This window comes from Microchirus variegatus (assembly GCF_963457635.1).
Source record: "Microchirus variegatus genome assembly, chromosome: 14".
NCBI lineage: Eukaryota > Metazoa > Chordata > Actinopteri > Pleuronectiformes > Soleidae > Microchirus > Microchirus variegatus.
Window position 1 is genome coordinate 23,420,107 of NC_139815.1, and position 25,940 is coordinate 23,446,046.

General features: G+C 42.7%; 1 protein-coding gene across 1 annotated transcript; it reads right to left on the reverse strand.

Moving 5' to 3' along the window:
• Positions 1 to 888: 888 nt before the first annotated feature.
• Positions 889 to 25,940, reverse strand: syt9a (synaptotagmin IXa; the record flags this gene model as incomplete). Its single annotated transcript, XM_083900650.1, has 7 exons — positions 25,784 to 25,940; positions 17,064 to 17,559; positions 14,626 to 15,181; positions 5,626 to 5,746; positions 5,344 to 5,515; positions 3,996 to 4,125; positions 889 to 957 (listed from the first exon to the last, which is right to left on the reverse strand). The coding sequence occupies exons 1-7, from the start codon at positions 25,929 to 25,931 to the stop codon at positions 889 to 891; spliced, it is 1,692 nt and encodes a 563-aa protein (XP_083756776.1). The 5' UTR covers positions 25,932 to 25,940.

Consider the following 25,940-nt stretch of genomic DNA (forward strand, 5'->3'; position numbering starts at 1 on the left):
TGTACTGCAGAACAAGTGTTATATATAGTCCGTTCTTTTCGATTTTCAGCTTATTGTTTCATAGATATTGTTACCAAGCTACCAAGACAGAGAAAATTGCACAATAAATGATATTGTCCCTTTAACAAAAAAAAACCAAAAAACAAAAAAAAACAGTCCAATATCAACAATGGATATTATTATAATTTTTTTCTTAATGAATAATCTTTATTTGAAAACATTGAACATATCGTAACTTACAGATACTTTGTCTCAAAAACCGACCGTCACTGCACATCAACTGACAGAACAACACGTTTGTTTCCCCGAAGCAGACACGAACAACTCAGGAGAAAACATCCCATCGAAAACCATGACCTCATGCACCGATTCACCTACCGAATTTAAGGTTAAAACAAAAACAGTGTGGCAGTTCAAACTGGTTGTTAAGTACATTGTGCAAATACAGACTCACCTTATTGAAACAAGTAACAAGACTTATGTTTTAAAAAAAGACAGTCACTACTGTATAAACCCAGGAGTTGCCCAGACCTTAAAATGCCTGCATGTGCCTGTAGTTTTTCTCTTATTGAACATAGAAATGAAAACATCCATCTATTCGGTCATTCAAATCAACATGCAAAATGATCCACTCGACTGGAGCTCAAGACAGTTCTGTCTCTCTCTCTCTCTCTCTCTCTCTCTCTCTCTCTCTCTCTCTCTCTCTCTCTCTCTCTCTCTCTCTCTCTCTCTCTCTCTCTCTCTCTCTCCACATAAACAGTAGTTTATGGACGCGGCGTTTCCTCTTAAAGGACTGTATGTGTGCAGCACTCGGCACCACCGCTGTCCAAAAGGAGCAGCCGCGGCTTCAGCTCGATTCAGGCTCTTTAAGTGAATTGTTAATCAAGGCTATGGAGAGGGAGGTGTCTTCAGAGAATTACAGGATCCTCCCTGGCTACTTCCTGTGGTCCCTTGGTACTGCAGGGGGGGGAAAAAAACACACAACATTTACAATGCAGTTAAAGTTCTACATGCATGATAAATCTTAATGCAGGGCCATAACCAAAGCAGGTAATTGTCTAGGCCCCAAGAATGGTTGTAAATTCTACTGCAATGGTCGACATCATGGTCATGCCCCCCCCCCCCATGACAAGGACCCATGCCATTAACCTGCTGCCAAAATAATACATTAATAAATTAATTAATTTAAAAAAAGTGAAGCCAAGAAAAGCAGGGGGAAACAAAATGGGGCAATCGTCAGTGACATTCTGTTACATTGACTATATCTATCTATAAAGTAAGTTGTGTCTGTCTGTCTGTCTGTGACGGCCATATCTCGCCGGCCGGCTGGTATGCATCCTTTTTTGGTGGAATTTTAATTTTCGCTGATTTATCCCGCTACACCAGGCAGGCGGCGGCTCATCAGCAGCAGCTGCGCTGTCTGTAGAAGGGAGGTGGGAGTGAAGAGGCCGTCCTCACGGTGGCTGAGACATTTTCACACGGTTCACCCCCTCAGAACATGGTGTTATACTGAAACGACGAGGTGTCCATCCACCAATAGGCGAGCACATATTTATTTGGCATTGGCGTGCTACTACTGTGCGGCTGACTTGGTGAACCTTTTTCCAAAGGTAAGCTAGCGAGGCTACGATTAGCATTACCGTATTGCTAACATAATACAAACACTGTGCAACCTCATTAAGGCCACATTATACTTCTCCGACTGCGTAATGCGTCATCCATCTGCGTCACCACGTAGACCACTCGAGCCTTTATACTTCTGCGTCGTGGTGACGGATACGCGCTGCAATTTCCCGCCCGATCAGTAGGGGTCGCTGCGCAAGGTTGTTGTGCTTTTGGCTACAGTGAGCAATGGCGTCCGAGGGAGAAAGACTGTTGTTGTTGAAACAGTGGCCGTTTGTCACTTTTCTGTGTCCTGGAACGCAGTTTTAAGATAATTTGAGGCGAGAAATTGGCCATTTAGAGTCTAAACATGTGCTGTGTGTGTTAAGATATGACGTATTTATAGTTCGGCAGCGACGAAGTCGGCGGGGATCAGCTCCGCCCTCTGTGGACGCTCGCTGCTCACTGTGAGCCGGCACAGAGCAGCTTCGCTCGGCCTATCGTGAGGACCAATCGCAGCTCTTGCCGTCTCCGTTGTCCCTTGACGGAGTGACGGACACTTAAAAAATAGCCGGAGACGACGCAGAGACCCTACAACAGGTTCTGCGTCGACGCAGTGGACTCTGCGTAGCCTACGCAGAGCACTTTACGCAGGAGTATAAATTGGGCTTAAGACTTTGGATATGGGTTGAGCATGGCCCTATGGAATGCATCCTTTTTTGGTGGAATTTCAATTTTCGCTGATTTATCCCACTACACCAGGCAGGCGGCGGCTCATCAGCAGCAGCTGCGCTGTCTGTAGCAGGGAGGTGGGAGTGAAGAGGCCGTCCTCACGGTGGCTGAGACGTTTTCACACGGTTCACCGCAGAACATGGTGTTATACTGAAACGACGAGGTGTCCATCCACCAATACCTGAGCACATATCTATTTGGCATTGGCGTGCTACTACTGTGCGGCCGACTTGGTGAACCTGTTTCCAAAAGGTAAGCTAGCGAGGCTACGATTAGCATTACCGTAGGGCTAACATAATACAAACACTGTGCAACCTAATTAGGCGCAACGCAAATGTTTTCATTGGGTTGGTTGACAGTCACAACAGCTAGCTACGCTTATGCCAATCGCAAATAAAAACATTTGCGTTGTGACTAATGAGGTTGCACAGTGTTTGTATTATGTTAGCCTTTGAACTGAAAAAACGCTATAGGAACACATACTTCCTTACGGACACTACACTCGTTATTTTAATTAGCAGCAGCAGAAAATGTTTCGGTTGTCAATACAATAGAAACAACATCCAGTTTGTCAGTAGAAAAAGGCTTCTTTCAATGTGTGGCTTGTTATCGTGTGTTTTCGGGTGGGTGTGGGGGTTTGGTGGTGTCCCTTTGACATGAGTACAAATGCAAAACCGGAGCTACTTTCAATTTAATCACAGCTTTTATCTTGGAACTTCCAACCACCTACAGAGTTATGAATTGGGCAGCAAAGCAAACAAGCGAACGTCTGCCGCTTCACTTTTGAGTTTCGTTTATTTATGTATTCTCTCAATTCTTATTGGAATCAAAATGCATCGCCGTGGACTGTTTGCCGACTGCACACAAAAGGATAAAAGCGTTTGCAGATAAAGTGGCTTAGTTGGAAAAAAAAAAAAGATGTAAACAGATCTACATTTTAAACACTTCACAGTTTGGGGAAGCAGTGAGAGGATGAAGGGCTCGCAGAGAGAGCAATAACTTTTAAGTGAAAATAAATAATTTAAGTGGTATCTTGAGACGGCAATGAAGATTTCATAGCACTTCATGCTTAAATACCCCTCAAAAAGCAGAACAAAGCTCTCCTTTTCACTGACTCTATAGATTTTTCACACAAATACACACAATGAAGACATTATCAGGTTCCCAGATCAAACCCTCCTTTAACTCTCTGGCATGACTCCCTCTCTTCATATCACTTCTATAGTTTATCTAGGCCTCATACTGCTATACCCTCAGGGTAACGGATGCTTTCAGCAAGATCGTGCACCCTGTAAGGGAATTGAGAAACACAACAAAGAGCTCAAGGTGACGACTTTGCCTTCAAATTCCCTAGATCTAAGCTGATACATCGAGAAATGAACCCTGACGCCTCCACCTCGCAGCAAAAATAGAGAGGGGCAATTATGTACACATTCACGACCTTGCGTGCAAATACATTCTACACTTACAGATGTTAATTCAAATACTTCGTCAGTCTTTTTTTTGTGTGTCTCAACCAGGGGGGGAGGGGAACACACAAAAACGTCAAAACACCACATTCTGGTGTCAGGATTTTCGACATACACAGTCTTCAGGCAGGTGGTTTTAAAAATTGTGGCAAATTGGCACATGTCACACACACACCGTCACTGCGACCTCACCTCGACAAGAGGATGCCAGTGGGCGACAGGTTTTCGGGGATACGTGAGCATTTCACCCCAGTGGTCTCGACCGAGGTTGTCGGCATCGTTACCGACTCGACACACTCCAATTACCTCATTGTGGCCTACGCTGTAGGTGCAGAGGAGAGAGAGAGAGAGAGACAGACAGAGACAGAGAGGGAGATCACCAACAACCAACATACCAATTGCAATAATGCTTTATGACTCGGGTGTCACAATCTCAATTGTAATCTAACTTTACTTTGACGCGCCCCCCAGTGCTGCAGGCGTGCCAGAGAGGAAGCGAACAGCGTTGTTGGTTGTAGCCATCATAGCACGACTACACGTTTACCTCCTCCTGCTAAACCTGTAGCTGCTGCCAACTAATAGTAGCCGCCATGGCAACTGCTGATTTGGTGCGACACATCGACCGAACTCGAACCCCTTTCCCGATTCTCAGAAATCACCGGCGTGGAAATATTTTGCGTTTCCCTGCGAGTTCATGTTGTCGACAAGAGAACCACGTCGCGTAAGCTATCGCAGGATATCTCCGCGTGCGTCATAAGGACGTAGACGTATCTACGAAAACAACTTTTAAGTTAAAAACTTAACTGACACTAAAACAATAATACTACACTTATAGTCGTGTTTGTAGCGTCAGACATTGGACTGTATTCAGTGGTGGAAAACCCTGGATTTAAGCATTTACTGGTTATTGTTACAGTCATATTGTTAATTAATTATTTAAATTTGACGATCATGCCCTGGTGTGGTACATTACAAACAAAAGATGGACATTATATGAGTTATAATGACATAAAACCAATTATCTTAGACTAAACTGGACGAGACCCATCCGTGCTAAAAGAGAATGGAATCATGACCTTAAAAACGAAACTCAAATCAAATCAAGGATTTGGAGAATCGTGACACCCTTATTTATAATTAAATATCATAAGCCGAAGCAGAGAGAATTCAGTATTTGTAGAATCATTACAATGTACATTTACTATGTTAATACTTACTAGTTATGGCTATGTTTGGCCAGTTACATTGTTTCACGATTTAAATCTGGTTCATTACAGATCAGATTGGGATCGTTCATAACTATAAGTGTCTCGCATCAGCTCACAACTGCCCTATCAAACGGCACATGTATACCTTTTTGCATGCATCATCAGCAACTGCAGAAAATGTTAAAGCGAGAGATAAGGTACGTAATAGCTGCTACAACGCTGTTGTGTAGCCCAGTGACACACTTTTGCTTTGAAAATCAAAATGCATCCACGCAAAAAAAAAAATCCGATCTAAGTTGGTGTACGAGTTAGAGAAAAGTGATGTTTCTCACCGGTCATAGTCCATCACTGCAATCAAAAGGCTGATCTGCTCAATATTTTCTGTAGGGACATCAAAGACAATCGCCTCATTATAGACTGGATTCAAAGTGTTTCTCTTCGTCGACGTCTTCCTCTTCTTCAGTCTGCGTCCATCGCACATTAATGAAACCTTCACGTACGGGTCTATAAAAGTGAGAGAAAACAGGGTGGGTAGACATTTCTTTTTTTATCATTCCCGGAATAAAACACCAAGACCCTGCAGTTAGTTGTAGTCATTATCACGTTCTAATTACCAGATGCACCAGTGATATCCATGGCCTTGAGATTACGAGCCTTTATCATGGTAATGGTTAATCTGCCGGCGGTCGGCAAGTAACAGAGTGAAAACATCAGATCCCCCAGGTCCACGTTATCCTGAAAGACACCAGAAAACACATTTAATCTACCATTAACTTTATATTCACGGTATATGACTGGATAGAGATTGCTACTTCAGAGTCACTCGTGACTCATGAACTATAGGCAATAAGAAATAAATAAGCATCCCGGAACTTTGCTCTACATGTCCTGATCAATCACCTCAATGTGGTGAAGGAGGCATTTATTACCGCCTAAAAACAAACTCACCTGGTTTTGGATAATTGAAAAGTTTCCACCTGGATTTATTGTCAGAATCCTGAGACTAAAAGACCGAGGTCACAGACTAACACGCAGCATCAGTGATTGCTCTCAAGATATGGTTATTTACCACATGTTTCAACAAAGGCTTTCCACTGACGGCATCTATGAGAGAGTTGAACGTGTGAAATTCTATCTGTCCATAGATATGACCACTGTAGGCCTATACGCCTGATTTCTTTTGTTAGGAATTTAAAATAAAAGTGAATCTGTCCAACCCCTCAAAAAGATCTACTCCAAAATTTAATAGGTTCTATTTTTGGCCCATAATCCACAACAAAAACACAGCGTTAAAAACTTTAGCAGATCATAATAATACCATTATTCGTAGCTCTGGCGCCAAGTGTCACGACCCTCTGACATTTGCTTGGAGGATTGAAATGTCTCACTCCTCTCTGTCACATGTGCTCTAATAAAAGCCTTTCACATTTCACCCAACGTGGAAACTTCTGTTCGGCTGCTGCAGAGAGGCAGAAGCTCACTTATCACTTGCTCCTAAAATAGCCGCACATAAAAAAACGTGAGAACCGCATAAACACACAATGGTGTCTGCTGGTGGTATCAACAACTCCTACAGTAGAATCTCGTGCTGATCTAATGATATGTCAGGGTATCGGAATTTTTAATTACTGTCCCGCCCTCATTTAAGAGTCTTTTTGTTGTTTTTTTCTACCATTTGTCGGCATGAACGTGTCCTCTTCTGTGACTTGACACGTCTTTTAATCTGTGAGCTACACGTCTGCCTTTGTGCGTGCGGGAGAACGCACACGAGAGGTAGATGTGAAGATATCGAGAGGAAGAAAAGATACTTCAAGACACTCAAAGTCAAGTATTCAACAAAGCCACCGTGTTTCAATTTGCATGAAAAATGAACTACTAGACAACACTATAAAATGCATCTCACATCACAGAGGGAACCTGGGTGCTTTACGTGCTTCACGGTCTTTGTGCACAATGGAGATACAGAAGTGGATAAAAAAGAGATTGGTGCTGTGTGTCATAATGCTGCAGAATTCCTTTAGGGCGAAACAAATGGCGTTTATTATCTGTCAGGTCCGATATCCGATAGGTCACCATTGACACACAATTTACTTGTGTGTCCTCTCCAGAGCATTAAAAGTGCATTAAAAAGCAAGCCATATAATAGTAGTTCATTGGCTTGTGTCTGTATTGCCATTGGCATTCACAAACCATAAAAACGATCCACTCCCTTTCATCACTCGACAATCTGCTTCTGACTGCAAGAGGAAAACGGGCCAAATCCGGCAATGAAACAACATATGGCCAGTCCCGCAAGCAATCATGACTTAATGCTCACAAATGATTTGATTATCGTTAAGTAAATTAATATGTGCAGTCATCGGGACGAAGGGACTCTGTCTGCTGTATTTGTTACAAAACGCTCGCTCATTTATGTACTCGTGCAAACGTCTGAGAGCAAGCATTTGTTCAAGTGTGTGTGCTCTTGTCTGGGTATCTTTGTGAGGACCAAAACACCTATAAACCACAGGGAGTGTTGGGGACATTTTGCATGGTGCTCACAATCTGTCACCCCTTAAAATGGCTTTTGGGGGGGTTAAGGCTTGGTTTTAGGGTTAGGGTTATAATTGGGTTTACGTTAGGTTTAGGGTAAGGATTAGAGTTAGGCATTTAGTTGTGGGTTAGGGTTACTCTAAGGGGCTAGGGAATGCATTAAGTGCCTAACTATGAATGCTGCACAAACCTGTGTGTGTGTGAGCCAAATAGTCTGAAGCAACAGTGAGAATGGAGCACTCTCAAGCCTGGGAATCTCTGATCCCAATAGCCGTCTGTCGCACTCTATTCTATTCTAACTGGGCAACATGGATTTACAGTCAATAATGTGGACGGTCTTTATACAAAAATATCAATACTTTTTTGTCAATATCTATGTTTCCCTTCAACTTTCTGTCAGTTTATTGGCCTCACCACATCCCCGTTTATTTCATTCTCTGCAAATGTAGACCAAGAGTCAACTATTGTGTTATCGTAAACAGACAAATCCTATTTAGAATGAATTGAAATTGAAATATGTACAGAATGAAACGATGACTATTGGAATGTTTATGACAGATCTTTAAATTACCAATGATTTTGGTTACTATTGTGAGCACTTAATATCCATCCATCCATTATCTTGTGGTCTACTGCATCACCTTTTAAGCAGCGGTTAAGTCCTGTGACCCACAGGAGGAGCTGGAGCCAATCCCAGCCAATATTGAGCAAGAGGCAAGGTACGACCTAGACAAGTTTCCAGCCTATTACAGGGCAAACACGCAGGTGCAAACTGCATCATATCAGGGGACGTCACATAAGGAGGAGGTCTCTGATCTGTCCTGAAGAGTCATACATGGCTAAAGAACGTGGCCATGCTTCCCCAAAACCAACCCTAAATGTGAAAATGCATTCAGGACCAACTGGGTGCATTCGAATTACACTTACGCCCAATTTATACTCCTGCGTAAAGTGCTCTGCGTAGGCTACGCAGAGTCCTCTGCGTCGACGCAGAACCTGTCGAAGAGTCTCTGCGTCGTCTCCGGCTGCACGGAATATTTTTTAAGTGTCCGTCACTCCGTCAAGGGACAACGGAGACGGCAAGAGCTGCGATTGGTCCTCAGGACAGGCCGAGCGAAGCTGCTCTGTGCCGGCTCACAGTGAGCTGCGAGCGTCCACAGAGGGCGGAGCTGAACACCGCCGACTTCGTCGCTGCCGAACTATAAATACGTCATATCTTAACACACACAGCACATGTTTAGACTCTAAATGGCCAATTTCTTGCCTCAAATTATCTTAAAACTGCGTTCCGGGACACAGAAAAGTGACAAACGGCCGCTGTTTCAACAACAACAGTCTTTCTCCCTCGGACGCCATTGCTCACTGTAGCCAAAAGCACAACAACCTTGCGCAGCGACCTCTACTGATCAGGCGGGAAATTGCAGCGCCTAGAAGTATAAAGGCTCGAGTGGTCTACGTGGTGACGCAGACAGATAACGCATTACGCAGTCGGAGAAGTATAATGTGGCCTTTAGCACTATCCACGTGTGATTGGATGACTCAAGACAGATTCACATTCACACCTACAGTCAATTCAGACTCCCTAATTAACCTAATCTTATTTAACACGTCTTTGGACTGAGAAGAAACTGGAGTTATCTGAGAAAACACGTGGAGACGGGAGGAAAACATGCAAACTGCACAGAACGACTCAGGATTCACTTGACCATGCTGTCCAGCATTAAAACAATGCTTCCCACTCACAAAGTCCTTTGTTATGACCATTCTTAAAAAAAGACATGTACATTGAAACACACATGTCAGGATGACCACAGCACAGCTAGGACATTCAGGGCTGGATTGCAGGGCTTTGCTGTGTAACAGGTCAATCGAACGTTATTTCAGCACCGACCCATGATCATTTATGTGTCTTTTAATTTATTGGCTTGGTGTGCAGTTGATATGATTTACTCCTGAGCACTCATTAGAGACTGAAGCCTCTGAGAGGCAATCCATCCCCAGCTCAAGGACCGGGAGAGCACACTGGGATTGGGACCGGTGACCGGACCGGTGTGAACCCCGCCTTTTGTTCTACGTCAGACTTAGCTGGGATTGGCTGCTGTGACCCACGACCCTCATGTGGAGGATGAAGTGGTAGACAATTTATGGATGGAATCCTTGCCCTTTCGCAGCCATATTTGAATTATAATTACATTTGAGCTGAGCTGAGCTGAGCTGAGCTTCAAGTCTGAATGTGGATGCCTCTGCCAGTTCCCTCAGTTCCACACTGTATCATAAGGCAGCAGAGTCTATCAACAAAACATTCACACAGTAATTCAAATGAATATATTTAATACCTAATCATTTTTGCACAGCCTGCATCTGTTTATCGTCTGTGTAAATTGACTACTATAGAAAATACTGTATGGGATAACTATATAGGAATACACAAATATGTACTTAATAATGTTCTACCTTATAAATATTGTTATATAATATAAATATCTTTTAAATTAAGTCCAACTTTCCGTTGCTTTCACCACTGACAGGTTGCAAATATAGCTGTTTAAAGCAAGTCCATACATTGTGTATGTGTGAAAAAAAAAAAGATCAAGAGAAAGACCGAGGCAGACAGACACGGAGGCAGAAGGTTATTTTTAGAGGACATGAGGAGAAAAGCTGTTTAATGGTCTCCAGAATGTGTGTGTGTGGCCTTATGGAGTAAATAAGGCGCTGGCAGGCTGATACCTGCAACGTTCAGTTTCTATATTCCTCAACAAACAAGGGTGAGATGCACAGCTGTGGCAGAGGTAAAATTGCCTCACAGCAACAAGGCCGTGTTCACACCCAACGACGGTGTGTGGATTTTGCACCTTCTCCCTGTGTGTTAATGGATTTCTGATGGTCCACACAGATTCAGGTTAGAGTAATGGACAACTCTTAATTGCCAAAATGAGTAAAATGTGAGTGTGAATGGTTATTTTTTGTCAGACTGGTGGCACAGGTGTCGTTATCTACTGTCAGCAGGGATTGGCTCATGGCCCCCACACCCCTCAAAAAATCAGCAGTATACAGTAACAGATATATGGATGGATGGACGAACATCCTTCAGCTTTTACACGACAATACAATCGTCACTGAGCACTGTAAGCTTTTCTGCCACACAAAAATCCACAGTCCTAACTAACCCTGGATTTCCACTGGACGCGGAACGGCCGCGGAACGGCCGCGGAGTGGCAGCGGCGTGGTCGCCGTTGCAAATCGCTTCCATTCTAATCAATGAGAGCATTTCCACCGGACGCGATGTGGCGCGTCTCAGCAGCGTCCCAGAACCTCGTAAATTTCAACGAAGCAGATCGCACAAGACAGGAAGTCCGACACAGAATCAAAGTAAAACATTTCCGCCCCCCTTTCAAAATAAAACACAATACGCAGGTCATATAGCCTGTCACAACTTCACATCAACATTACGTCGTGACCGCTGCTGCCAGGTCAACAGTCAATTAATCAGAGCGTCTCGGAGAGTCATAATGTACGACGAGAGACTGATTGTTGAAGTGGAGAAACATAAAATAGTTTATGACACCAGATCAACAGTTCTTCCACGTCAGAGAATGAAAAGAAGCTGTGTTGTTGTTGTTTACTTTATACACACAGTCTATCGCTGGATCTCGCGAACTCGTGTCCGTTCAAGATTATCGCGCGATCTTCCGTGAATACCGCCGGCTCCCAAGGCTCCGCGCCGCTGCCGTAACACGCCCGGTGGGGATTGCCGCCGGGCAGAGGACGAAGCAGAACCGCGCCGCTGCCGTTCCGTGGCCGTTCCGAGTCCAGTGGAATTCCGGGGTTACGTTAGTCAGATTATTCATTCATTTTACCGCTTTATCTCCTACTTGAGGGTCACTTCGCCAATCGCAGCTGAGATAGGGCGAAAGGCAGGATCCACACTGGACAGGTCACCAGGCCGTCACAAATATCCCCAGTTTTTGGACTGTGTAAGAAAACCCACGCACGCCCGGGGAGAACATGCAAACTCCATGCAGAAAGGTCCTTTAATTAATTAAAAAAATAGTTTCTTTTTACCAGGTCACAAATCCAGATATCCTTGCTGCAATGGCAAGAGTGCTAACCAGTACACCAACCAGGTGGTTTAAGTCAGATTATGCTAATTGTTAGAGTTAAAGGAAAAGACATGGAATTCATTAACGTGCACTGAATCATCTCAAAAACAACAATACCAATGCTGGCAGACGCTGCTCTTCCTGATAGATTTCTGGCATTGCTAAGTGTCCCAAATGATAGACTGATTCTTTTGTTTTGGCTTCCTGCTTCTATATTACTGGAGGCCTGACAAACCACTCATTTATCCCTTTGATTCTTGTCATGCATCTACCACTGTTTGTTACCTGTGGCTGCAGCTGCCTCCTTTCTGCTTGGCTTCCACAAATATATATTTTTTTTCCACATTCATTAGGAGCGTTCCCCTCAGAATTACGCAGAGACGCTTGAGTTTGACCTCAGGCGAACTATCCACCCTCACAAATAATAAATATTGTATTGTTCAGGAGATGCCTTATGTGCTCTCATAAAGCAAGACTGGCGGTAGAACAAGCTTTATGCATCAATGTAATGCACAAATGAGCAGTTATCGTCGATGAAAGCTCGACAATGAATATGGAGATTGAATTACGCAGCTGTGTTGTGCGATTTTCAAGGTTTCAATTTCAAGCTGGAACAGGTGCATCGCATTACTGTGGTGGTTTTGTTTATATCCTGGATTGACGGGTGGATCAGCAAAGCAAACGATGTCAGATCACTTACTTACAAAGATCATCGCACTGAAATGGCTACAGTACAGACAAGTCATTTGCATTTGCAAATTTACAAATGAGAGTTTTGATGCTCCACCATGAATTTTTAGCTGTAGCGTTTCTGCACCAGGACTCTGGTGAGTAAAATGTTATCATATTACAAGAGCAATAGACATGCACCCATGTTGTTTAAGAAAGCATATTTTGCTTTAAGTGTCTTTGCCTCATTGCTCTAGCTTCACTGACCTCGCCGTGATGAGATAAATTGTCAGTAATCAATAGCAAAAGGAGTCTTATTAATACCACTTAAGCTTTGCCACGAGGACCCGGATCAGCTGCACGTTACACCCGGTCAAGCTCTCGCATCTCTGTGAGACATGCTGCTGTCAAAGAAAACACTTCACTGCACGCATGTGCAAATAAATGATGAGCGTTTTCCCGCATGCATATTTGCCAGATTAGCCTTTCAGCTAACAAAGCAAAACAAAACTTAAGTAAGATGAGTGGGGACCGTACCTATGTTCCCCGGGTCCTATGTTCCCCGATTTGTATGTGACCGGGGAACATAGGACCCTTTCTCTAAACCTAAACCTAACCCTACCCATTTTCAAAAAAGGGTCCTATGTTCCCCTGTCACATACAAAGTGGGGAACATAGGACCTTTTTTGGAAAAACGCGGAACATAGGACCCGGGGAACATAGGTACGACCCCGATGAGTGCTAACCCATTTGGACACAAAATAAGAAGCTGGGTTGGCATAAGAGAAGATGGGTTGGCAATGATGAGTTCATGCTTAAGTATCACCTTCATATTCAAGTCACACATTCTCTCTCACACACACACACACACGCACGCACACACACACACATAGAAAGAGTCAATAATAAGGCATCCTGGGCTTTACATTCTGTTGACATATAGGATCTGAGAGTGACAGATTTCATTTACATATGTAAATGAACAAAGGTTGACTTTAGAAACTTTAGCGAAAAATGTCACCCTGTCCTTGAACTAAGGCAAGTGAACTGAAATGTGTAGAGCAACTATGTTTGCCACAAAAACAGTCATCCCAAGGTCTAAAACATGCTTTTTTGTTGTTGTTGTTTTCTTACACCATGTACCGGCTACACGGCACAATCCAACAAATGTATTAAATCATATTTTAAGTAGTACAGATGCACGATAAGTATGGGTTTGTAGGACGGTAATGAGAGAATATTCCACACGCTGCTGCTGCTGCTGCTACACTCACAATCTCAAAGCAGAAAGAGATCAAAAAGATCACAAATCATCAAGAGAACTGTTAACCTTATCCACCCAACTTACATTTCTGGTGTTTGCTCAGCGCTGGCGGCTCGGTGTGTTTAACCGTTAAATATACTTTTGTGCTTTTTTTTTTTGCTGAAATGAAGGAACGCAAATGTAGATCTGGCATCGGCTGCAGCAAATCTGTCAGATGTAATAAAATACCTCTGTCATTATAACCCAAAGCTAGAAAATGTCTAGAAATGTCATCTGTCAGATTGTATTTACCGCTAAACTAACGATTGTCGAAGAAGATTCTATTTGGGATCAACAGCAACTCTGTTCTTGAGTCAAATTTGGTGCAATTGAATAATTATTGTGCAGTATCACTCCCACCTGCTGAGTAATTTGTTGCCATGGAAACCAACCCCCAGGAGAAGGGGCAAATACACCCACAACGCTTTCTAATCCCCAGATAGACCACGTCTTATAAAGTAAAGCCCATTAGAGTTTAAATTTACAAGGCCTGTTGACAAATTTTCTTCTTCACAAGGCTTCAGTAAAGACAGCGATTTATTATAGGTGTATATGCTTTACAGTGACGGATCTGTCTCATTTAAAACTGCCATCATCTCTATTTTTGACCAGATATTGACGGTAAAAGCCGACTTTCACGTGGCAGTTAACGGGAGTTTCCATCAGAACTCTCTGTCCTTCGACATGATTTACAAAAAAATTGAGTCATCTGACAAATGGGAGCAAATCTGTATGAAAGAGGTCACATTGCTCTGTGCTTTGTAGGTTGAAAATTATAGCACTACAAGCAGTTTGACTTTGTAGAAGATTTTCTGGACTGACATGTCATGAGTGCCATAGACCATAGCTTCCAAAAAACATGGTTTCAAGTCTTGTTATGCATTTAAACTATCAACCCTTATCTACATTAATATGTCGGCTCATTATCTGATTTTTTTTTGTCTCAAACAAAGGCATGAGCCCAGCTTGTACATGTGCATTTACAAATTTGAACAGAAGCGATAACTCACCGAGGAGACATACTGGATTTCCCTGCAGAGTTTTGTCTCCCTGGGGAAATCTGCCAGATCGAAGAAGTTGTCCACAACTACTTGGCCGATAATGTCATGGCGTGAAAAACGGTCAAAGTCATAGACGCTGAAGTGCAGCTTGCGCGTCGGAAGCTCAGAATACGACACGGGAAACAGGAAGACCTCATCGAACACGGGGTTCAGTGTCTTGCGGTGCACCTTGGTCTGGTGCTTGGTCATTCGATCCGGCAGCAGATAGATCTTGACATAAGGGTCAGAGGAACCTGAGAAGTCCTTAGCTGGAAGGTCCTCCGCTTTGTGGATCTTAACTATTAGCTGCTCCAGATCGCAGTCATATTTGAGGATGAGGCAGAGGCGTCCACAGCCTCCACCCCTGCGGTTTACTTCGTCTCCCTCGAGGGAGCGCTGTTTGTAGAGCTCAGGCTTGAGACGGCCGAGGCCCAGGCCCATTCCGGTGAGGGAGTCCTGCCTTTGGAACTGGGCCACATTGAAGTCCGGGTTGGACAGGTTCATGTGTCTACGGATCGACCCTCGTCTGCGGGCAGAAGAAATCATCAAGACACATCGTCATGAAACATCAACAGGGTATGAAGACATTTTTGTTCGCATTGGACAAACATTGTTCCCCCAAGATTTCATGCCACTGCAGGGAGTTGTGTGCTATTTTTATGTATGGAGACAGGAAAAGTTAAGTTTGGAGGTTGGATGATTAATTGGGTTGGTATAATGTTTGGCTCTGCAGGAAAGTAAAGTTCATTCACAGATATGCAAACACATTTGTTTGCTTTAACCCACAGGACATCACCAATTAGTTTGAGAACTCCCACTTTGAAGGCTCAGGTTTATTATTTTGGCCAGTGCCATCTTGAAGAAGAATCCATATTTGCAAAAGAGAGGATGGGCTTGACTGAGAGCTCATCCACTCTATGTCCATCTACACCTGCCATCAGGCACAAGCTGTCAATCACACAGCATCCATGTTGTGTTTTAACATCTATTTTACTCTAAGAAGACCTAAAACTATGGAGTTAATGGTTGTTTGTATATATGTGGCCCTGTGATGGACCGTTGACCTGTCCAGGGTGTCCCCCGTCTTTCACTCTATGTCAGCTGAGTTTGGCACCAGGGCCAATCCGCAGGCCTCATGTGGAGGATACAGCAGTAGATAGGTGAGTGAGTGAGTGTACATCAAGTGAAAAGTAGGCTCATTTTCTGCTAGATATGCAAACCAGCAGATTTCTTTTTGAACAGTGTTCCGGAAACTTCTATGTTGGCTTCAATCTCCGGACCAAAAGAATGTACTGTACGTCTACGTCTAAACATGCTATGACCCGTACTATACAACTTTCCCTAAAACTGCAAACATGTTGTCGAGTATGGAGGGAAAAAAAGTAAATTTTAATCATTTTTGCATAGTAAGTTGATAAAAAACCATATTGTTATTTTTAGGGATGGGGCCGATCCGATCCAGTATCAGTATCGGGTTCCGATACAGACGTAATTGACGGATCGGAAATCTGTACAGTTGGATCGGAAATTTCCGATCCGTCTGTGTGTGTCTGCTGAAATGTCTCCACAAGTGATTCCCTGACTGCTCTGTTAGCTGGCTGTGAAAAGTGGAATGGGTTTCCTGAATTGAGGCGTGTCTCGATGAGACGCGGAGTAATGATGCACGACTCCGTTCAGGAAATCCATTCCACAGTTTACAGCCAGCTAGCAGGCGAGCATGATTGAACCAGGAAGTTCAGCTCCGCAACCTGCAGCCGAGCCGACGTAATCCCAGCCGTCACCGTTTCAAACGCCTGCTCGCTGAGGAGAACAGTTCTGACAGCGGCATAAAAACAATGAAAATCACACTCCTCCAAGCCAGGGTTCACGTTAGCCGGTATATATGCCGGTTTTTGGCTGTTGTCACGTGAATTTAGCTGGCGAAAAAAAATATCGCCGGCCAAAATGTCCGGTGAAATCAATGATTAACACGGAGACGCTATTTATTTATGTAAAACGCCGGCATCGTGTTGTGTTTGGAGATTGAACATTAACGGCTCGTCTGTGACTCCGTTTATGTGTGTGTGTGTCTGTGACTCTGTTCGTGTGTGCGCTGCTATGCGCTCACTGTGTGTGTGTGTTAAAGCCTTATAATCAAAATGATGACAAAAACAATGATAATAATATTAAAGCAAACAGAGCATCCATATCGGAATAGTATCGGAGTATCGGCAGCTATCTAAAATCAGATATCGGGATCGGATCGGAAGTGAAAAAAGGTGGATCGGTGCATCACTAGTTATTTTGGTCTCGCAGCAAACGAGTACTAATTTCACACAGTTACTAATATTGCACTTTGGTTGGAGCAAGTTAGGAAAGGCATGTTATGAGTTTGCAATATTTCAGCCTAAAGAAAATCTGTGACTGACCTAATTTCAGACATCGAGCAACCAGATGGCGGGGGTTCTGTGGTCTGGCGCTGCATACGAGGGTTAGTGTGAACCCCGTTCTCCTGACTTTTACACTGGGCGTCCAGTGGGATGTCTGGAGACGTGTGACTGATCTTCATAGCTGCCTCGGGTGTGGCCATGACCACGGGCGGCGGCGACACAGGAGTCACGGGAGCCTCCACCGACACGACCGACGCCACAGGAGTGGGCTCTCTGGCGATGGAGCATTGTAAGGATTCACGGCGGTCGTGCGTCGGGGGGTCCAAAGCCGTGTACACTGGCTTTCTGGGTATGGACTGTGCAGATAGGGGGCTCATGGTGGGGTTGAGGTGTGCGTGGGCCTCCTTGGTGGTCGGTGAGAGCCCACGTTCCCTCCATGGAATCCAGCACAGCTTCCAGGAGACAAAGAGGGAGACGCCAAACAAGGCTAAGCCACAGGCGGTCACGACCAGTGACAGCAGACTCACAGATATATCTGCGGAGGCGATAAAGCAGAGATAGCAAATGAGTGTGTGAGTGAAATCAGCGTTCAGCAACATACAATTTGTAAGCTTATATTATTTTATGATTGAACCGTACCATCATTAGGACATTTAAAAAGAAACCTCTATATATAATTATTCACACAGGAGTATGTGATGTGCTTTAATGTTTTTTAATCATCACAAAATGTGTCCAGACAAACAATGCATCAGTGCGTCACGTCGATATAATAAACATAATCTAGCTTTCCGTGTGATCTTCTCTTCTTCTGTTGTTCAAAGAGTCCCCGGCAAGTTTAATTAATATTAACTACATTCGTTCAGTTATCCTGTGGTGCCTTTATAATCATCCCCCAAGTGGAGTGTGCCACATGCTGCACATTTTGGCTTTGCTGTGAACAGCAGCAGCACAGTTTGTTTAAAGACATGCAGCATTACATTCTGGTTCACATACGCAGTGCAACGTATGACACGGGATCATTTCAAATGATTTTGGACAGAGTAAGTGTAAATACACAGTGATTGTAACTGTATTAAATCCAAAAACTATGCACTTTTTTATACTATATACTATATTTTGACAGTGCCAATATTATTCCCACTCTGCGTCTGAATCTCACTTCTGGCACTGTGGACTTTTAATATGATAAGTGAGCAGAAAGACTGCAATGAGTGTCTAACTTAAAGGTGCCATATGTAAGACTGTGGCCAAAAAACGGTTACTACATTCAAATTCAAAAATACCGAGGTCTTTTAGGTTTCGTTTTCTGACTTAACTGGCAACCCGTGGTCGCTCGGCAGCTGAGACTCTTACTGACTGCAATGATTGGTAGACGGCGGTAGGTGGCGCCACATGCCAAAACATGATTTGCAGTCTGCAAAATATTTTTTTTTTAATGCAAATATTTTGGCTGCACTGTTGTTGTTGTTGGTGAGTTCAGTTTGTTATATGAACATTATTCCTGAGTCTCTGTGACATATTAGGAGGATTTTATGGCCAGTTGCTTTAGATTTATTACATAATGCACCTTTAATGCTGGTTTTTGGTAAATCTGTACAAGAGTCAAAGTCGTTTGTGGTGGACCTGGGGAGTTTTAACAGCACTTTCTCTGCCATTTTTTTTGCATGACTCCGTCTCTAACTCTTGGCTGAGGTCTCTGGTTCCGTGGTGTTTGTCTCTCTGTGGTCATGAAATATGGGCAGGTTGTGCAAGTTGTTGTGTTTTTCACAACAACAACCACACATCCAGCACAAATTGCATGGTGGTGCTTTAATAAGCATAATGTAAATTATAAGCTATAATAAGCATCCACAATGAAAGTCAGAAACCAGCAGACAATGCTATCGTAGCCATAAGCACACATCAGACAAGGGACAGAAATAACGTGACCTTTTAAAGTCGTCAGCTTTGATGGGAAACTGTGTATTTTTCGGTGATTTAAACTCTATTTCTACACCTTTTGCTCCATGTCTTCTGTTTAACTAGTCGTGATACAACTCATATACCAGAAGGTGTCATAATTTAATTCTAACTTCACAACCTTCCGCACGGTTAAACCCTTCCAACCAGACATTGCAATATGACTTTAATGCATAACTTGAATTTATGTTATCGCACTCCTGGGGAAAGAGCTAGAAGCAGCGGCACCGGGAGTATAAAAGTTTTACAAGAGCAGCACGGGACCTGAGACTGTTCGAGGACGGAGTTTATGGTTTCAAAACACAGCGCTGAATATTACGCCCGCGGTGCACTTTTGTTTACAACGGCGTCTCCATGGAGAGAACGAGGAGGGGTGTGGTGCAACAGTCGTCAGGAGCTCTGTGAATCACCTCAGTAGGCGGGTGTTTTTCCAAAGATAAATCAGAGAAACATGCCGAGGTTCGATCTATGACTCAAATGCGATATTAGCTTTGTAAACTTTTACAAGGTCAGGTCCAGGTTTCTTGCTGTACACCTCAAACTAGGGGCTGGGTGATATAGCCTAAAATCAATATCACGATATATTGAGCAGCTCACCTCGATAACGATAAATGAACGATAAGTTTGAAGTTGCTAAATGATGCGTCGCCTAATTTGCATAATTGACAATTTGCCTGATATAAGTGTACGTGTGCCTTAAAGGGACATGAACATACAGGTAGCCTGCCTACCTACACACACAGCCACTTTTATTTTATTTTGTTTTGTTTTGTTTTCTTTCTTTTTTTTTATTATCGAATGTATCGATAACGGCAAAACGATGTCGATTATCATCGTAAATTTCGATAGCGATACATTTTATAATATCGCCCAGCCCTACCTCAAACTATAATAATAATAATTAGCCTATTATAATAATGGATAAAGGATGACATATATAGTGAGAATAACTGGTCCTGTCTTAAAGGGGAAATAAGTAGTTTATAGTGCCATCTAGAGGAGAGGCTGAAATTTACAACAAAGACCTGCTGCTCTGCTCACCCCCTCCCTTCCCTGAGCGCTACGGTATCCTCAGCTGGTCAAATGTCGTCCTCGTCGTCTTTCTCCGTGTCAGCAGATGAGGTTCGTGAGGTGAGGGAGAGGGCGAGCTACCGCGGCCGTAGCAGACGAAGCGGAGAGAGAGGAGGCGGGACTTCCGCTACAAATAAAGAGACGCTTGATTTGTTCTCTCGCGTTTGTCCTTACAGGCTCCGGTAGAAACATGGAGTCTCGCTGCTAACAGTGGCTATGCAACCGCGGTCGGCGGTCATGTTATTTTAAATGACTTTTTGAAACACTACGAAAATGAAACAAAAACTATTATACAGCGACTAGACAATGCAGGAGCACATAATATGTATAAAAAAGTGGATTTTGGGTAATATAAACCCATAAATACTACACATTGTACCTTTAAGTTGCTGTGAAATGTTGACAACCCTTGCATTTGCATTGCAGATGATTATAGTCAAATCAAATCTGGAAACACGGATAATTTCACTCCACTTAAACTGCAGTTTTTGTTACACAGCCCCATGATTTGCAAAATCATCGGCGAATCACATTAGCCTCGTCTAAAGAGCACATTGCCGTCTTTATGGAGAAAGAAAGCAGCAGAGCTGTGATCACGTTATTGTTCTTTTGATGAAAATGTTCTCGAGTACTTGAGAAATTGGAATTATTTTTTACGGTGCCAAATAAAAAACTAGTTTTAGGCATTTGCATATGGTTTGGCCAGGTGTAGAACATTGGAGGTGAAGATTATCCCCTTTTATTTGTAGGAAAACATGACCAGCAGTGACTGAAACTAATTCATGTTTGTTGCACTACAAGCTAATTAACTTCCCCCCCAGCTGCTGTGCTGTTGAGTTTAGAGCTGATGATTGAAAAATAAAGTGACAAGATTTGTGGCTTTGCCTCTTTGTGTGCAAGGCTTTTACCCTCAACAATGCATCAGGCTGTTAGCTGCCTGTGAAATTAAATAAAGTCAGATCAAGAAAAAAATAAATGAGCAACATGACTTTGATCATAATAATTGGCAAAATTGTACAATTTAATGGTTATAGCGACTGGTTGATTTTCCTGGCTTTACTGTCGTCGTTTTGCATGTTGTTTTGTGAGCCACTCAATTTTAGGATTTCATAAGAAATACAGTCGCGATTCACCACAATTTATCATAATCACCATCATGGATAATAGCTTTATCATCGATCTTCTCAGTGACTAAGATGACTGCAAGGCACAGTGACACGACCAGTGCTTTGACCAGGTTCAGTAGCAGTAGCCATTATTTTTGTAACTGGAAAGTAATTGTGAGCAATAATACATTGTTGTTTACTTCAAACGTATTATGTGAAATGTCTTATGCAGTATTTGTATGTATTTAAGTATTGAACAGTTTATGAAGAATATTTTTGCATTAAGTGCTGAATTGATGACAATTAATTCCCCATAATTACATTCAATCCTTTTCTTTCATATATGTTTCATTATTACAGTCAATTTTGTAGCCTGGTGGGCTTAAAGCGGAACTAGACCGGAAGTTCCTATTATCGCTGTTTTTTTTGGTGTGTATCTGCGTCATTACCTTGTTTATGAAACCTGACGGTTCGAAACAAACAGTTCAGCCATTGCTGAGAACGTTGTGTTTTATTGTAATCTCGGGGCTGAACGAGATCACTGAAAATCCCGTAATAGTTACGTAAACAGCGGTTCTCCTGAACAACTGATCGTCCTGCTCCGGGCGGTAGTCCGGGCACATCCGGTTACGTACATTGAACCGCAGAAGAAGTATAACGTCCGTTGTGGAGGTGTTTCACGAGCAACAGTGTCTTCTGACTCTGGGTCTAACTGCGATTCAAAGTCATAAAAGGGACTGCGGCGGGGAGTCATGAAGAAGCTATTTTTAAACACTGTTAAAACAATGTTTTGATAATGAGGAGCAGTGCATCCGCCGTTCCAGAGGGGGGCGCTGCGCTTCTGAGAACGGATGTGCCGGATAGTACTGGCCAATCACAAGACTCTGTCTTCTGAGGGTGAAAGTTCACTCTGAAACATTGCGGCTGAATAACACCGTCAGAAAAGAGGATTTCTATCAGCTAGTTTACAGCAACTAGGAGGTTTTTGACCATAAAAACAAGTTAATATATGTAAGTAGACCTCCATAACTAACATATATGTGCAACAGGACCACTCTATGTGACCTTTAATATATGAATTATATTTTAATAGTATCAATGCTGTAGTTGTTGGTTTCATCGGTTATTGCCACTCAGTATTAAGTATGTCATCCTGTTACAGTATTAATAGAAAATCGTAGAATTTGATCCTGGATTTTGTGGTTGTTTCTTGTTTTCAATGATACAATTGAAGTTTAAATGCTCCAGGGCCGTAGGGATACGAGTTGTGTTTTGTTGTGAATCTTCATTCAGTCGATGTGACAGACTTACAAAGATTACTCACCAAGAGAAGAAGAAAAAAATGAATTCAAACATGACAGAGTATCTTATGAAACCATGAATCACCAAGAACTGAATCACGTCTGACAAACTCCACTCGTCACTTTATCATAGCACACCTTCCGCAAATGAATACTCAAGCACATTTAAATTAACAGCAAATAATTTAAACATTTTTTTTCGAGGTAAGGTAACCTATCCTCCAAAAATCCGACAGTTCTGCCTGATACTAAGCTGGTGCGTTGTGCGTGGGTGCTGCCATGAGAGCGTGTGCCCAGTAACTCAGACAAACTGTCCTTTCTGTGCTCTGAGATTCTTTGCGAATACCACAGTATGTGTGATTTCGGGAGAAAATTATGTGGAGAAATTGAGGGACTCGCCATCTGAGGACACTAAGCTCACACCGAACTTGGCAGGAGGCCCGAGTGCAGCCTGGAGGAGAGGAATCTATAGACATCTGGAAGGATTCTGAGAGTGCCGTCACTGCAGGGAGGCTGGAGCAAATTTAGAGCGCAGGACCTTCTGAGGTGCTATAGTGTAGGAGGCATGGAAATGCTGAGCAGGCAATAATATGGAACATCTACCTACTGGGATGTTGTTATTCGTCCTAACCCAGTGAGTGGAAACTGAATTTATGCAACAATTGGACTTTTTTTTTTTTTTTTTTTTTTAATATAGACTTACTATACCCTTAAATCAACACAGCATTTGCATTTTTTTTTTCCCTGAGAGCTTTTTCCCCTGTTCATCTCTATCTTCACAGAATGTTTTTTTATGCAATTTTCAGAAACGTGATTAAATCCATGTGCACGTTAGATTGGAAATGCATAATATTCACATCTTAAATAAGACATCAGTTATTACCATCATGACCCTCAATAAATAAAGTTATCTAATTAAAAAGTGTCGAGAGATATACACTACACCGCAGGGACAGGGACTTCCAACAGACGACCAGCTTTTCTTGAATAACGACAGTTTGCATACCAAGATCTCTAAAGCCCATTATGCATGTATGATCGCAGTTGATTTAAAGGGGAAATAAGTAGTTTATAGTGCCATCTAGAGGAGAGGCTGAAATTTACAACAAAGACCTGCTGCTCTGCTCACCCCCTCCCTTCCCTGAGCGCTACGGTATCCGCAGCTGGTCAAATGTCGTCCTCGTCGTCTTTCTCCGTGTCAGCAGATGAGGTTCGTGAGGCGAGGGAGAGGGCGGAGCTACCGCGGCCGTAGCAGACGAAGCGGAGAGAGAGGAGGCGGGACTTCCGCTACAAGTAAAGAGACGCTTGTTTTGTTCTCTCGCGTTTGTCCTTACAGGCTCCGGTAGAAACATGGCGTCTCGCTGCTAACGGTGGCTATGCAACCGCGGTCCGCGACCATGTTATTTCAAATTACTTTTTGAAACACTACGAAAATGACACAAAGAATATTATACAGCGACTAGACAATGCAGGAGCACATAATATGTATTAAAAAAGTGGATTTTGGGTAATATAAACCCATAAATACTACATATTGTCCCTTTAAATTGCCACAAAATAACATTTATTTGGTATGTTGGAGGGGTTTTGTAACCCATTGTTCCATTCATCCATGACTATCATCAAACATCAGGTTGAGATGACTGGAGTTTTACTGAAAAATATGACTTGACTGCCACTCCAGTCAAGTTTTAGAACTCGGAAATTGGTGCCAATGTGTCGTAAAGACATCGGCACCAGACGAGGAACAGCGACTTCCTGGGGTCTTGTTTGTCTTTGTGTGGTTTCCAGGTCAAGTGCAGAGTCAAGAAAAGTCTGACCGAGATTAAGCTAAACTAAGTGGCTGCTGCGTGGCTGTACATTTATACCTAATGCACAGACGTGACATGGGAATAGTATCGATCTTTCGCTCATCCAGTGCTTATTAATAGCACTAATACATAGTTCCCACAATATCCGTCTGTTCCTTTTTTGAAGGATACACTGCATTCTTAGGGTTCATCATAATTACACTGCGTTCCTATTACGTAACATAAACGGAGCAATTATCTTTTGTGTGATGATATGATATTTGGTAAGATGTGATAACAAATGGTTACAATACTAGTTTATTTATGGACTAACAGTGTTAGTCAACTTAATGTCATGTGTCTAGGAGGAATGTCTAAAAATAAATCTGTAGATACTTAATCCTGACAGCTATGCGCCCATATAGTAATCACTAAAAAAAAAAATAAGAAGAAAAAGCACTCTCAACTCCTCTCAGCTTCAAGCAGTGTGTGTTCTGTGTGTTTTGAGTGTGTTCTGCTATTGCAACCTTTTTCATACACCATTTATTTTTCCCACAGAAAACTTTATTTATCTCTGACTATTCCAATGTGGAAAGAGACTTCAACAAATAACAACCAGACGCAAATTTCCTTTTTAAGAAAGTCCTAACACATTACAGAGAGACACTGAATCCCACTGGGCGCATCTGGAATCATTGGTTACATAGTGTTGGACCCACTCGCTCAGTTTTATACTATTCCTTTGTCATTACCCATTATATAGCCTGTATGAGCAGGAGCCTACAAAAGTAAAAAGTAATAATAATAATAACACCTTAACCTCACTACCTGCAATTCCACTGCTGATATTGACAAAGTGTAATGAAAAAGACAAAGACAGGAACAGTGTGTATGATGAATGAGGGAGGAACACGAGAGCTGCCAGATTAAGCATAGAAGGGGGTGAGGATGAGAAGAGTGGGAAGTCAAAAAAATGCTCTTTCATGTGGTGAATACTGATTATTAATAATGAAACTAACGAATGGAAGTGGAGTGAATTGAGAAATGTCGATCCATCACATGATCTCCCTCTGTTCACACACTGGATTTTTTTTTTTTTTTGCCTGTAGACAGATCTAAAAAAAAAAAAAAAGTCTAGAACAGTGATGTCATGTTTTAAGTATGAAGGACAGAGTTAATAGTAACGTGGGGAATTGAATTTGGGGTCAACATGAAAAGAAGTAGGATAATGTAAGTGTGTCAGTCCATGTGCAATCAGTTTTTTTCTTCTTCTTCAATAATTTTTCACTGTGTGACTGTGAACAGACTGTGCTCAAGTTTTTTAAAGAATGATTTCCACTAATATCACACATTTATCCACTTACACGCGTAAAAATTGGATCGTATAGAATGAACAGCCCCCCTACAGTTAGTGCATTCCAAATACCAGAATAATCATCAAGTTGTCAGTATGTGGAAAGTGTCACATGTGTCTCAAGTCACCTCAGACCAAATCAAACACGCAGATGATGAAAAAACGATTGCCTCACCTGAGTCCGTGTAGCGTGGCCGGGCGAGGTCTCGGAAATAGTAGCTAAAATCCTCGCAGTTCTCGTTCTGCACTTCCCCCCTCGTGCACAGATCTGACAGCAGTTCAAGTGCCTTTTGACAAATCTCGTCATCTCTGTCTCCAGGCATTTCCCACCA